This window comes from Panthera uncia, assembly GCF_023721935.1.
Source record: "Panthera uncia isolate 11264 chromosome A1 unlocalized genomic scaffold, Puncia_PCG_1.0 HiC_scaffold_16, whole genome shotgun sequence".
Taxonomy (NCBI): domain Eukaryota; kingdom Metazoa; phylum Chordata; class Mammalia; order Carnivora; family Felidae; genus Panthera; species Panthera uncia.
This window is the reverse complement of record NW_026057576.1, coordinates 13388293-13403501: the sequence shown is the minus strand read 5'-3', so window position 1 is coordinate 13403501 and position 15209 is coordinate 13388293. Positions and strand designations below refer to the sequence as shown.

Sequence of the window (15209 nt, the reverse complement as noted above, 5' to 3'; positions counted from 1 at the left end):
AGGATGGGGAAAGGGAATTAATTACGAGCCAGAGATGATCCCTTCTGATTAGAAAAAGACCATGATATCCAGTATAGGCACTTTTCTGACCTTCTGCTCAGAAATGAGAAAGAAGAAAAAGGAGATAAAGATAGAAAACTGACTTATGTGTATTAGGAATGTTTATCAAAAAGGTATTGCCTTGAAATTAAAACTAACCTACCGCTACTAAAATGATAAATACAGGGTTTAAGAACCCCTCTCCTTCACGCCTATAATTGCGTTTAAAGCAGACACTTTGCTGTTGAAACTGAACAGTGCCTCAGGATTTTCTGAACACTGCACTACAGACATGCACTACTAATCAGGTGGAGCAGACACATGGGACCAAAATTTCTTTGCAAATCCTAGGAATTTGACAATAACAAAGAACATTCAGTGGTTTTGTATGCATACAACAAGTTTTCACACCAGTCTGCCCAAAAAAGCCCTGGTGTGGCCCTACAGCCCAGTGGACCACATCTCCAAAATTCTGGTTACAAACAGATTAAAAATAACTGTAGACAGGCTTGGGAAAGATCAGGCCACACTCTTCCATGATGAAGGTTAGTTAAAACCGTCTCACCCCAAAAATAAGAAACCTCATTGCAAAGAAAATGATATTTATCCCCAAAAATCTACAATTTTATATTGTCCTTTTTAAGTCTGTATTTAATCTTCTAACGATGAGGATAATAATGGCTTTGCCTACCTAATAAACTTGCTAGGAAGATCAAAGAAGGCTCTATATGTGAAAGTGTTTTGAAAACTATAACATATTCAAGTATGAGTTTTTTAATTAAAAAAACATATTTAGAAACTCAACCCAGCATGTACTTATTAAGAACCATTTATGTGCCCACACTCTGCTACATAGTTGGAATGAGAAACATAGATGCTAGGTGGAACTATTATTTCAAGAATCAATTGTCGAGACAGGCATAAATACATGTTCTTTTTTTTAATGTTTATTTATTTTTGATAGACAGAACACAAGGGGCAGGGGGTGGGGGAGAAGAGAGAGTGGGAAACACAAAAATCTGAAGCAGACTCCAGGCTCTGAGCTGTCAGCACAGAGCCCAACGCAGAGCTCGAACCCACGAACCATGCGATATGACCTGAGTTGAAGTCAGAAGCTTAACCAACTGAGCCACCCAGGCACCCCAAGAACCTATATGAGTTTTTAAAAGAGGGAGGGAAATAATGAGATATAAATAAGGAGAGATGAATATAAACATTGTAATGAAAGGACATGACTCAAGATGGGCCATGAAAGTTTGACTTGTATTGATTACAGATACGCATAGGAAGCTAACCCCAGCCCCTACAAAACCAAAATTGTAGGAAGGGTTCAGAGCCAGATACGGACACGAAATCCAATATGTATTAAGCCTTAGAGCACATCTCAATTCATAGCCACATTATAAGAATTCCATAGCCACCTGGGACTAGTGGCTAATCATTTTGGACAGGGCTGAGGAACAATAATGAATTATAAGCATGGAAGTAACTTGTTAAATATGTATTTAGATACAGAGATCTGAGCCTAGCATTATACATTTAAATTCCATTTTATAAATGAAATTATCTCACAACTCATGGGCCACAGAAAGAGTTTAGGTTTAAGCAGGAGCTGTTAAAGCTTCCTCTCTGACCTACTCACTCCCCAGCTTCATCATGTATAAATCATTTTAGATAGTAGGCTCAATTTCTAAGACAAAAGTAGTACTAGGCTATTTCTTAAAATGGCAAACTATTGACCCCACCGTTACACCCAATTGCCACTGTAAGTATCTGGGGTCAGAGAATCTTCGTATCTTTATAATTTGAACAAGCTGTATTACTTTTTTCACTTAGTTTCTTTATCTGTGAAAAGAATATTTGAACAAGATATTTAACATACTGTCCACCTATGAAAGTCTATAATTTTGAGAAAAGGGTTTCATTACTAGATATTTATAAGTTTTAAGCATGCTACCACCTTGTAAAAATTTTGTGTTCAGAAACTGTTATACCCTAACAGAAAAAAGATAAAGTAACCAAAATACATATATACACATTTTTATTTAAACAAAACAAAACAAAACAAAACTTGTGATGAGCACTGGGTGCATGAATCACTAAATTCTACTCTTGAAACTAGTATTACACTGTATGTTAACTAAATGGAATTTAAATAAAAACTTGAAACTAAAAACAAAAATCAGTTCATTATTTCTGTAAGACATTGAGCTCTTCAGATGAGAAGTTCCCACACTTGGCTGCCTCTGTCTACATTCATATTTAACTGAATTATAGGAACAATATTTAAAGAGAAATAGTAAACCCAAACCTATGAGGTAAAATTAATATCCCAATACTTAATACAATAAATAATCAGATAGTGTTATTAAGATCTATGTCAAACAGAACAATCTAGTTTTGTGCTTACAAGACATATTTTAAAATCTAACAAATTATATTTTAAGTATGTTTGAGAGTCCTAATAAGCATTAAGAAAATATAATTATCGGGGCGCCTGGGTGGCGCAGTCGGTTAAGCGTCCGACTTCAGCCAGGTCACGATCTCGCGGTCCGGTCCGTGAGTTCGAGCCCCGCGTCAGGCTCTGGGCTGATGGCTCGGAGCCTGGAGCCTGTTTCCGATTCTGTGTCTCCCTCTCTCTCTGCCCCTCCCCCGTTCATGCTCTGTCTCTCTCTGTCCCAAAAATAAATAAAAAACGTTGAAAAAAAAAAAAATTTAAAAAAAAAGAAAAAAAAAAAAGAAAATATAATTATCCATAATTTAGAGATGGAATAAAAAAGCAAAAATAAAGCAAATCAACTTAAGATACAAATTTTGCAAATAATGTAATTCTCAAAAAGTATTCATATAAAAATAATTTTGAGTTATTTCAAAGAGGAGTTCACTAAAGCCAACTTACTTCTTAGCATAGGACCTATAAGAATAAATTCACCTCAGAAAACTAAGAGACAGGGATATTTCTTTAATAATTTTTAAAAATTTTCAGAATAACCGAGATAGATCTTTACATCTTTTATACAATGGTATCTGCTATATCCTGCAAAAGGTCTTAGTTACTTTGTCCTTTAAAATTTGTTATTTTGGGGCACCTGGGTGGCTCAGTGGGTTAAGCGTGCGACTTCAACTCAGGTCACTATCTCTCAGTCCGTGAGTTTGAGCCCCGCGTCCGGCTCTGGGCTGATGGCTCAGAGCCTGGAGCCTGCTTCCGATTCTGTGTCTCCGTCTCTCTCTGCCCCTCCCCCGTTCATGCTCTGTCTCTGTCTCAAAAATAAATAAACATTAAAAAAAAAATTTAAAAAAAATAAATAAAATAAAATTTGTTATTTATTCTATTATAGGCATTACCAGACTTAGAATTTTTTTAAAAGAGAGATTTCTTTGTTTTTTTAAGTTTATTTATTTATTTTTTGAGAGAGAGAGAAAGTGAGCACAAGCAGGGGGGGAGCAGAGAGAGGGGGGGAGCAGAGAGACGGGGGGACAGAGGATTTGAAGTGGGCTCTGTGCTGACAGCAGAGAGCCCGATGTGAGTGAGGCTCGAACTCGTGAACTGTATCATGACCTGAGCCAAAGTCTGACAGTTAACCAACTGAGCCACCCAGGTGCCCCAGATTTAGAATTTTAAAGATGACACTGACATAGTCCTTATCTTAACTGGCCTTCCAAAAACTTTAAAAAAACCTCATATGCTAAAATATCATTACCAAGATCATAGGCTTCACATAGTTCTTGATTATTTTTGTGCGTCATTTTATACCTTCCTACAGTTGTAGTGATATTGATTTTGATACATTGTTTGGGGTTAAGTTAATTTCCCCAAACCAAAATGGAAATGAAGGTAAAAGAGCTTTCAAACTGAAGATTATCAACCAAGTCATTCTTGCCAGGGATGTAGGCCCTGTTCGATGCTTACTCACAAGGATAATCAAACTCAAGCTGCAGGTTTTGAGGCTGAGTTTTCCGGTTACAGTTACATTTCACTTACTGTGTTAATGAGAATTAAGTTCAAAATGAGTTTTAATTTTCTGTGACCCGATGCTACCTTCCAAAATGGTGCAGTCTTTTAACTTTGGTAATCTAGAATTAGTCATCACCATCCTGCAGTCTAAAAACATAATATGGCTTGTTAGTGGTACTAAAGCTTATGCTAAGACCCCTTCTACTTTTTTATGGGATCAGCAGTGCAACCCAATCATATCATAACCATCTTTCTTTTTTGACTTTTTGTATACTTATGTTAAGTTTTCCTTTTTTAGAGTATAATTAACTTAGTCCATCTTTCCAATTAACCATGATTATTATTCTACTTTAAAAGCATATATTACAGCCAAATTGGTCAGAGACCTTGTAAGTTAGTTCCTTTATCTGCAACATCCAATATCCAATATCAGAAGATCTAAACTTATCCATACTTTCTCCACTTAAGACACGGAATCAGCAACAACTTGGCTTTTTTAGTGCAGAATATCATTAGAGACTAAAATCTGGATACTAAGAGAGTGCATATGAGTATAGATGGTAGGCAAAAATACTGCTGCATTTGCTATTGAGCCACTTTTCAAGAAAACTAATAGAAATACATATGTTCTTACTTTAAGGTTAAGTACCTAATGATTTTTCAAATTCAACATATTATTATGCTACATTCTTATTTTAATATGAGGTTTCACTAACTACAAAGACATTCTACTCTTTTGACACTAATTGGTTAAAACAAGCAGAGGGTTAGAAATTCATGTAGGCAAAAAATGATTTAAAAAACATGTGTAGACATCATCAACCAGAGAAGGATTAGTCCAAAAAAACCAAGATAGAAACACAAATAGAAAGAGCTCGAATATGATATTGTAGCACAGTTTTGATTCAGAGGACTTTCATGTTGTCCACCAAAGGTAGATTCTGACATTTTTTACCTTACGCACATACATTATGGAATCTGCCTATCTTATGACCATTTATTATTAATGGTGAGACACAGAAAAAAAATTGTTTAACCTGTGATTCTGTTTGTTTAAAAAGGCAACAACAACAAAAAAATCTAGTTTCATAGGGTTGTTGTAAGACTCTGAGATAATGTACGAAAAGTACTTACACCAAAGTGTCACAGGAAATACACCCTCCAAAACAGCTACTATTATTAGGGAAATAATATCAGAATCAAGATGATTTGTATATGGTAGGCTTTTCTATTATTAATGCTTATTCAGTTTTGTAGGTCAAATATTGGAGCAATACTAAAAAAAAACACTACGGTAATACCCAGTGTTCTGGACGATAAGCATTTACAAATCATGTAATTAGATGAATGAATAACACAAAGTTGTAATATTAGGCTTAAAAATGAAAGAAACAGAGTAGTCAAAGGAGTTTTTTAATTTACTCTTAAATTTAATGATGATAAGATAAAACGGAAAAAAAAGGTGAAATAAAACAGCTGAAAGTAATGTTACAGACCTGAGGCCAAAATACTATCCAGGATACCATCTGCTTTTGTAAACAGATATAAAATAAAACAGATACAATACAGTTTTATTGGCCAGCACACCCATTTGTCTCACAGTGTCTACAACTGCTTCTGAGCCACAACTGCAGAGCTGAGTAGTCCCACAGACACCATAAAGCCTGCTGCTAGAGACTGAATGTTTGTGACCCCACTAATTCTCATCTTGCAAACCAATCCCCGGTGTCATGGTATTAAGAGGTGTGGAGCCTTTTAGAAGGTGTTTAGGGCTTGGGAACCCTCATGAAGGTCACACTATGACCCTTTATAAAAGAAATCTAAGAACTCCCTTGACACTACTGCCATGGGAGGACACAGTGAAAAGATGGTTTATAAACCATGAAGTGAGTCCTCACCAAACACCAAATCCGCCAGTGCCTGGATATTGGGACTTGCCAGCCTCCCAAACCGTGAGATACAAATTTCCGTTGTTTATAAGCCACCTGGTCTGTGGTATTCTGTTACAGCAGTCTAGACAAACTAAGACTACCACAAAGCCTATAAATATCTATCATCTGGCCCTTTACCAGAAAACTTTGCCCTCCCAACTATGATGAACATTTTGTAATAAAAATATTTGCAGTATGGTGTTACGTGCAAAAAGGAGAACCCAAAGCTATGGGAAGGATGATATTTCATGAGTTTTTTGTATGTGTGTCTGTATGTGTATGTGAGCTGACAAAAAACTTTATATATAATTTAGTACTGATGGAGACACCAGAAGTAAATTTTTTTTGGTGTTTTCTGTATTTTCCAAAAGTCTATAATGAATGCATATTAATTCTGATATCAGATTAAAATGTACTTTTTAATAAAAACAACAAAAGAGTGGAGAGATATTTCTCTGTTACAGCAGAGAGAGAATTTTATCTTTGTAGCAAAATTTTTACAGAAAGGTAGATAGAAAACTATTTTAGGATTTGTGGGTCATATGGTCTCTCACAACTCAACCTTGTCATTATGGTTTGAAATCACTCATAGACTAAGTGAATAAACGTGACTACCTTCCAATAAAACTTTATTTACAAATATGAAATTTGAATTTCATAAAATTATACATCACAAAATATTCTTCTTTTATTCTGGTCATTTAAAAATGTAAAAACTATCCTCTACTTGTGGGCCACCCAAAACTAGAATTGAGATATACTGTGGCTTAGATGAAACAAATGTAGTTATTAGAGGAGTCTGAATTTGTTCCATATGAATTTAAAATTGTAGTACAAATCCATTAAGAATTTTAGCATTTGCCTTCAATGTCTCTCACTTCATTTTTTTACTCTCGTGGAGAAATCTGCAATGATGGTATTTATTTATTTATTTATTTATTTATTTTTGGGACAGAGAGAGACAGAGCATGAACGGGGGAGGGGCAGAGAGAGAGGGAGACACAGAATCGGAAACAGGCTCCAGGCTCCGAGCCATCAGCCCAGAGCCTGACGCGGGGCTCGAACTCACGGACCGCAAGATCGTGACCTGGCTGAAGTCGGACGCTTAACCGACTGCGCCACCCAGGCGCCCCTATGATGGTATTTTTTATTTTCTGCCTACTATTTTTCTGAGTGAAGGATGTTATTACAAGTGTTTAATCTATTAGCGTCAATGTATAATAGTGTCCTTGTGTAACAGATAAAATGCTTTGCCACCTAAATCTGTAACAAAATAATTCACACTCCACTGTATTTTAGACGTGTGAGACCTGAAGTCCACTTTTCTTATTCTGACATGATGGTTATGCACTGGTATTAAACAAAAAGCTAGACTTAAAATACCTGTGATACGTGAAACACTATCAAGTCACCACATGCCGCGATCTGCAGTGCAACAGAGCAGCATGCAAAGTGTGATGAGAACATGACAAACATTCTCTGTTGCACCTACTCAACTCTGCTGCTGTGACGCAAAAGCAACCACCAGTAGTATGTACAGGAATGAGCACAGCGGTTGTTCCAACAAAAGTATTTATGGACACTGACATTTAATTTCGTATCATTTTTATATGTCATATTTTATTTTTCTTTTGCTTACTTTCAACCATTTGAAGACAGAAAAACTAGCCTTGGCGCCTAGCCACACAGACAGGTGTTAGTAAGTTTGCTAATCCTTGTACTAGAGAAAAGAACTAGGGCCACCAAAGACCAGTTGTAGGAGAGGAGAATTAAGGTTTTAAGGTTAACACAGGGATTATTACTCATATTTTACTGGTCCTTAAAAATAAAAACAGCTGCTTTGGGAGGTAGTGTGTGCATTTCATAGAAAACACGGAGCTCAAGCTATATGGCTATATGGTAGAAATGATGAAAAAAGGATTTGTCAATTGAGATGATAAAATGTACTGCTCCTTCCAGATACTGCTTTCACAAATAATTTTTACCTATAATTTACCTCACTATCAACTCTAGGTTAATGTTGGTAGTTTCAAAGGAGACAGAGATAGAAAGAATTAGCAGAGGCGGAGGGAGGGAAAGACCTAATATATAATACATAATAGGTGTGGTTTGTATGAGAAACGCTGCACAAAGTCAATCAGCCAACCCATACTAAAAGAAAACACCTTGGACTGACATAAAAAGATGGGCAAATAAATGTACATGGGTATGTTTTAAAATAAAATTTTAAAATGTAAGTATGTGTTCATTTTTGAAAATAATGATTTCTGGCTTTTTGATTAACTGACCAACTACTGATCCCAATTACATAGAAGGTTTCCACTAAATACATTTTAAATCGTCATCACATTTTTTTTACCTCATAAAGTGTGTTGTATGTGGTGACAGTCACAGTGTTTGTATGCAACATCAGCCTTTCTCCAAGAAGAGTGAAAAGACTATGAGTATGCATAATTTCCACTTTTCTCCTGAAGAAAAAGGGGGAAAGAAAACAAAACACTATGAAATACATTTGATTATCTAATCACATGACTTTGGGTTTAGAAAGTACAATCTATTAAGCAGATACAAAATCATACAATTATTTTTACTAACTTCCATCTGCAGTAAAATAACATTTATAACACAGCTATCTTCTAAAGTTCCAAAAACACTATTTAAACACTCCTCATATAAAATGTGAAATATACAAATTATAAATATTATATAAATGTTGACAGTTACTATTTTCAAATTTTTAATGAACTATTTAGGAGTTATTTTCATTAAGTTTAAAACTATTAGTTTCCACTAATACAGAGACCACAAAATTTTTAAATCCTTTCTGTCTAAATTTAAAGTCTATAAATGTTTGTTTATTTATTTATTTATTTTGAGAGAGAGAGGGAGGGACAGAGACAGGGAGAAAGAGAATCCAGAGCAGGCTCTTCACTGTTAGCACAGAGCTCGATGCAGGGCTCAAACTCATGAACCATGAGCAGACCTGAGTAGAAATCAAGAGCCGGATGCTTACTTAGCTCATTACTGCTTGTATTTGTGGTCTGCCATTGGATTTAAAACCAAGAGAGAGAGAGAGAGAGAGAGAGAGAGAAAGAAACACACACAAAAAAACTTTCTTAATTACTTACTATTGGCTCAGTTAACTGTCCTCCCCACACCAAATCCATAAATAGAATAGAAGGCTGTACTCGGGGTTTCCTACAACATTTAGTTATATCTCAGGGAATTGCTATGAGCCTCTCACTTGTGTCACTGTCTTAGAATTCAAGATCTGGATCCTCTTGGCTCTCAACCCAAGGCATTTCATTTCTTACCTTGATTTGCTATTGTTCCCTATTCAGATCTGGCAACACTGATATAAATTGGGTATTCACCAATTCTTATTCCTTTCTTCCTGAGAGCACAGCTATACTATCAATTCCAGCCTCTTTTACACTCAGGTGTGACCATTTAACTGAGTTTTAGCCAGTGGAATGTGAGCAGGAAAGTCATGAACCATTTTCAGGCCTGGCCCACAGAAAAGCACTCATGCACGTCTTCCATGCTCTGTCTCCAAGGCAGAAACACAGGAGCCACATGACGAAGACAGGGAGGACAAGATGGAAGCAGCAGCCCAGGTCTCTAAATCACAGCTTGCAAGAAAGCCACCTACTGTGGAACACCCATTTGGATTTTCAATGAATAAGAAATACTAGAATACTAGTTTGATAAGCAGCTAAAATTGTGTCTGTCTGCTGCAGCAGCCATTGTTACTTTAATTAATACAGAAATCAAATAATGAACCATTTATCTGGGTACCACTCACCTGGAAATCCTCTCTTCTAACATCAGCCTCCAAGCTCCACACTGTACAACAAAAGACACAGGGCAGCTGTTTCCCCCCACCTAATTCTCCTCAGTCCAGGGAGGGAAACAGCAAAATAACTGAAACCCAAGAGCTTAGGCACATGTTTGTCTTGTGGCTGTGTTTGCGAAACACTTAAACACGACTGAAAAAAGGTCAACTGGTCATTAAAAATTTTTTAAAATCAGGACTAATGGATATTATGGGATTATAGAGGGGAAGGCTTTAAGTATTTTCCAATTCAGGTGACACCCAAGGCAAGGACAACTTAAACTTTCATTTGCTCCCTAATCAAGAAAGAACAAATGCCAAAGTGTATTCCTTTATATATCTCTCTGATACATGAAGCTGGTAAAAAGTTATCCAAATTAGGCTACCTGGAATAGCCTAATTAGGAATTTACAATAATCTCTTACCTGCACCAGTATAATTTCAGCTACTAAGAAATTCATGCCCTTCTGATTATCTTCTATAATGTAAATTTCTATAGAGCAGCTATATTCTAGCCTTTTGTGGGGGAATTGAAGAATCTTCCGTATATACCAGAGAAGAGATGGGTCAGCTTCCTCCTGCAGTTTGCTTTAAAACAATGTTTATCAATAATTTTTGCTGCACAGCACTGAAGAGATAGCCAAAAATGCCATCCATGATCTCAGGCAGAGTGTGGGTGAGCTATACTCCCCATGATCCCCACGTGACTTTGTTTCCCACAGAATCCCTAATGAAAGACCCAACTCAATGCAGTCTGCTCAAAAAGACTTCAATAGGGCATAGACTAGAGAAACTAAACTTTTGAACCTACTTAACTTTAAGACCTAAATAGACTTCAGGCTTTAGTGCCTATTTGCTTTACCCTTTGAATTTTATAGAATTTCTGTCCATTTGGATTAAGAATGTAATCTTTTTTTAAAAAAGAGTAACCTTTTAATGTCATACAAATTATACATTTATTAGCTTACTAACATCCCAATGAAAATATAATCCAATTTTCTTCTTCACAAAATAAACAAGCCTTTTTTTTTTTTTTTTGGATAGTCAAAGAATACTTCTTGTAACAAACTCAGACAGTATGTTGAAACAAGACAAAGGTAAAAGAAACCCATAATTTCCATAACTCAGAGAAAATCATTATACAGTATCAGTTTATGTTCTTCTAGATTAATGATTATGCATATAAATATGGTGATAATATAGATGATATCAATATGATGAAACTAATTCTGTATAAGGTAATTTATACTTTTTTTCCTGTTATCCTGTCTTGAATTTTCAGTCATTAAATATAATAAGTATGCAGCACATTACACCCATTGATGACTGTTGACATTGATGCTATTTCCACTTTTTTTTCTACCATGAACAAAACTTTGCCCTTTTAGGTAAATCTTTGGGTACATATCCATGACTATTTACTTAGAATAAATTCTTGTAACTGAAATGATGGGTGTTAAAAGCATTTATATTTAATTTTATGAGACTCTCTGCAATTTATTGCCTCCAAAAATATGTACATTCATACTTGTACCATCAAAGTGTAAATGCATTTTACCAGCAGCTTCTCTCACCAACGTGAACATAAAATTCATGTAAGTATATAATTTAGTAATTATTTGAAAACCTTATAGAGTCACGCAATTATCATCAATTTCCAGTTCCAACATTTTCATCACCCTAAAAAATTCTCTTGTGCCTTGTAGTCAATCCCCACTCCCATCACTAGCCCAATATAATAATCACTAACTGCATTCTGGAGATTTCATATGAATGAAAACATGTAACACGTGCTCTTCTCCACCAGGCCTCTTCCATTTAGCATAATGATTTTTAGGACTCATTAATGTCATAGTGTGCATCAGTAGTTTGTTTCCTTTTAATTGTGCATTGGTATTCCATTGTATGGACATATGATACTTTGTTTATCCATTCACTAATTAATGGAATTTTGGATTATTTCCAGTTTTGAACTATTCTGGATAATGGTATTAAAAACATCCATGCACAAGTCCAGTTGTGGACATATGCCGTCATTTCTCCCAAGTAGGTACGCAAGCATGGAAATGCCAGGGTATGTGGTAAGTGTTACATTTTTTAAGAAATTAGAAAAGTCTTCTGGAACATGGCTAGAGCATTTTACATTCCCATCAGCAATGCATGAGAATTCAGTTAGTTGTTATATGCTCTGGTTATATGTTGTATGTTGTGGATTTATACAAATCAAACTATTTTCTATTTTGCTTTGAGATTTCTTTGACCTAGGGGTTCTTACTATCAAGCAATTTACCAAAGCTCTTTCTGCTGTTGATTTCTTACTTAATTTTGTTGTGGTCAAAGAAAACATGTTGTTTGATCTCAATTCTTTTAAATTTATTGAAACTTGTTTTATGTTTTATAGCCCAGCCCATTATATATTCTACACTTAAAACAATTTGCTGACTGTTCTATGAATGTCAGTATACTGTTTAATATGATCTTGAATAGGGCTGGTGAAAACAGGCTTACATTAACTTGTAGCTATTGAAGGGGAATGCTTCTAATATTTTACTACTAAACAAGACGATGGTTACTTCCAAGTAGACAGGCCTTATCAGGTTAAAGAAATCATTTTCTATTCCTGCTTTCCTAGGAATTTGGATGATGAATGGATACTGAATTTTACCAAAATTGTTTGTATCCATTTGCGTAATTACATAGCTATTCTTCAATGTGTTAATACGGAGGTTATATTAAAGGATATTCTGATGTTAAACTATCCTTACATTCAGCATAAAATTAAAAACCTAGGGGGGAAAAGGCAAAACACTTTATTTTTAATTTTTAAAAAATGTTTTATTTATCCTTGAGAGAGAGACAGACAGAGCATGAGCGAGGGAGGGGCAGAGCGAGAGAGGGACACAGAATCCGAAGCAGGCTCCAGGCTCCGAGCTGTCAGCACAAAACCTGACGTGGGGATCAAACTCACAAGCCGCGAGATCATGACCTGAGCCGAAGTCGGACGCTCAACCCACTGAGCCACCCAGGTGCCCCATCACCTTTCTTTTTTTAATATAAATATTTATGACTATCAGTTGCCTCCAATACTACTTAGGCCAACTCTCAGAAGTGTAAATACACAAAATTCTCAGTTTTGATTCTGAACACTTTATAATGTGTACAGTAATTTCTTGTTATGAGTTATTTACGATATGTACATTTCCATTGTATTAGTTTGATTTTTATCAGTGATTTCTTAATTGAATTGTGGGTGACAAGTCATCTTTATGACAATTTATTTACATTTTGGACAATTTTATGACTTCCACTGACAAGTTTTATATTTTTGTGTGTGTTTGAGAATAATGAATATGCTAATCAAGCATATTTTTAGTTTTCAGTTTTAGTTTTACTTTTAGTTTAGTTTAGTTTTAGTTTTGTTTGTAGATCTTTTGTATCCTTGGTTAAATTCATTCCTGGGTATTTTATTCTATGAAAACTTTCATTCTTTTTCCATCTCTTAACCTCCTTTCTTATTTGTCATCTTTGTCTCTTGATGCTACATTCTGGGTAATTTCTTCATTGCTATCTTTCAGCTCACCAATTCTTTCTTAAGTTTTATCTCATCTGTTTAACATGTCCATGGAGTTAATTTTAATTACTACCTTTTAATTTCCAGAAGTTACTGTGATTTTTTTAAAGCTTCATGGTTTGTTTTAATATTACCTTGTTTCTTAAGAATTATTTCTCACATTATGTTTGATTTTCATTTTTGGCATATGAGAATTTAACTACTTTTGTGTGCTCAGCTATACATCTGAAAGGATTTCTGTTGTATTTTATTCAAAATTTCTAAGTTTCTAGTAGTACAAAGTATTTCAGGGTATCGTTTTACCCACTATTTTTCTCCTATAAGAATTCTTATTCACATGTTCAGTCTCCTATATTCTTTATCTTTTCTCTTTCTATTTTTGGACCCATGCTTTGGGAACTTACAGTCCACTAATTTGGATGGACTGGAAAACAAATCATGAGCTAACGAGGCAGAATATCATTTTTGGTTCCCTACTTGAATCTTAAATGCTCTTCTTAAAAATAAAATTCAAGGATTCCACCATAGCCCCCTCCACTAGTTCTATTTCATTGAGTACATAGTTTGATGACTCTCTCTTATCTCCTGTCTCTGGCTACTAGCCTTTAATGAGTTGCTATTTTTCTTTTTTACACAGTTGAGGTCAGATCTCACTGCTGTGGGTTTCACATGATGGGATCCCTGCAGGCGCTGTAAGGTAGAGGACCGCCTAAGTATACTGATCTGTAGTATAAAACCTAGCTTGTTGTTAAGTCCTGGAGCCAGCATTGTGGCATCCCAATATTCCTGCACTCCCACAAATTCAAGGACAGGGAAGATTCAACCCATCATTTCAGATACTTCTTGGCCTTCTGGTGGTCACTTACATAGAAGCCAATGTTAACACCTCTCAGGAGGGAGGGGGGTGCAAAAGAGAGAAAGTAAGAGGCAGAGATCTTTGACAGAAAAATGATCTCTCAAAATTAGTCTTTTCTTTAGGCTTCTAACATAATTCTTCAGCTGCCTGTCATTCCCATGGGAGAGAAAACCCCTCACCAGTTGTCTTGTTTTCTCTGCTGCTACCCCAGGTACACAAAGGAACCAACATTTGCCTGAAGAAAGCCAATAGGTTAGATGTTGAAAATATATGGGAAGGAAACTTCTTTCCGCCTCTCATACTCCCAGAACCTACATCACTACTTTTTGTTAACAGACAATTGGTTCTGCCAGAAAAACTGAATAATTTCAACTAGTTGAAAAAGAAACCATTAGGTTAAAACAACTGTCAGTATATAACTCTCAGGCCTGTAGTCAACACTACACACAGCAAGCTGATTCATTTAGAGTGTGATTAACTTGGAGAATTCACCCAGAAATTACAGGGTTTGAAGTTAAGACATCAGACAAATACACTTGGTTGAGAATTTTTATTTCCACAATGAACATTCAATAACATAGGCTTTTCAATTTTTATAAGCTAAAATTATCATAGTTGTATTACAGTACAGCCGTTTAGGCATTTTGATCATCTATTTGAATGATTTGTTAGATTCTGTTCTGAGGATAACTATAATCAGACCACTTCCATGAAAGAACAGTTTGGCTTTCTATTGAGGCATACACCCAAGTTAAGTTTTTCAGTTTTATATAGCTTTTTATTTTGAAAATTTTTAAGATTTACAGAAATGTTGAAAAGATAGTACAGACAGTACCCATATATTATTTACCCAACTTTCCCAGTTGTTAATATCTTATCTAATCATGATACATATGTCAAAACTAAGAAATCAACATAAGTATAACGTTTTAACTAAACTACAGACTTTTATTAATATTTTACCCGTTTTCCCTAATGTCCTTTTTCTGTTCAGAACCCAATCCAGAATACCACCTTTCATT

General features: G+C 35.4%; 1 protein-coding gene across 5 annotated transcripts in view; it reads right to left on the bottom strand.

Annotated features, from left to right (window-relative positions):
* The window catches only part of NBEA (neurobeachin), a 673234-nt gene that overhangs the window by 471222 nt on the left and 186803 nt on the right, over window positions 1-15209 (bottom strand). For all 5 annotated transcript variants that reach the window (XM_049646794.1, XM_049646795.1, XM_049646797.1 and 2 more), the window contains one exon: window positions 8285-8393. In XM_049646794.1, the coding sequence (XP_049502751.1) occupies window positions 8285-8393 (109 nt within the window). The remainder of the gene's footprint in view (window positions 1-8284; window positions 8394-15209) is intronic.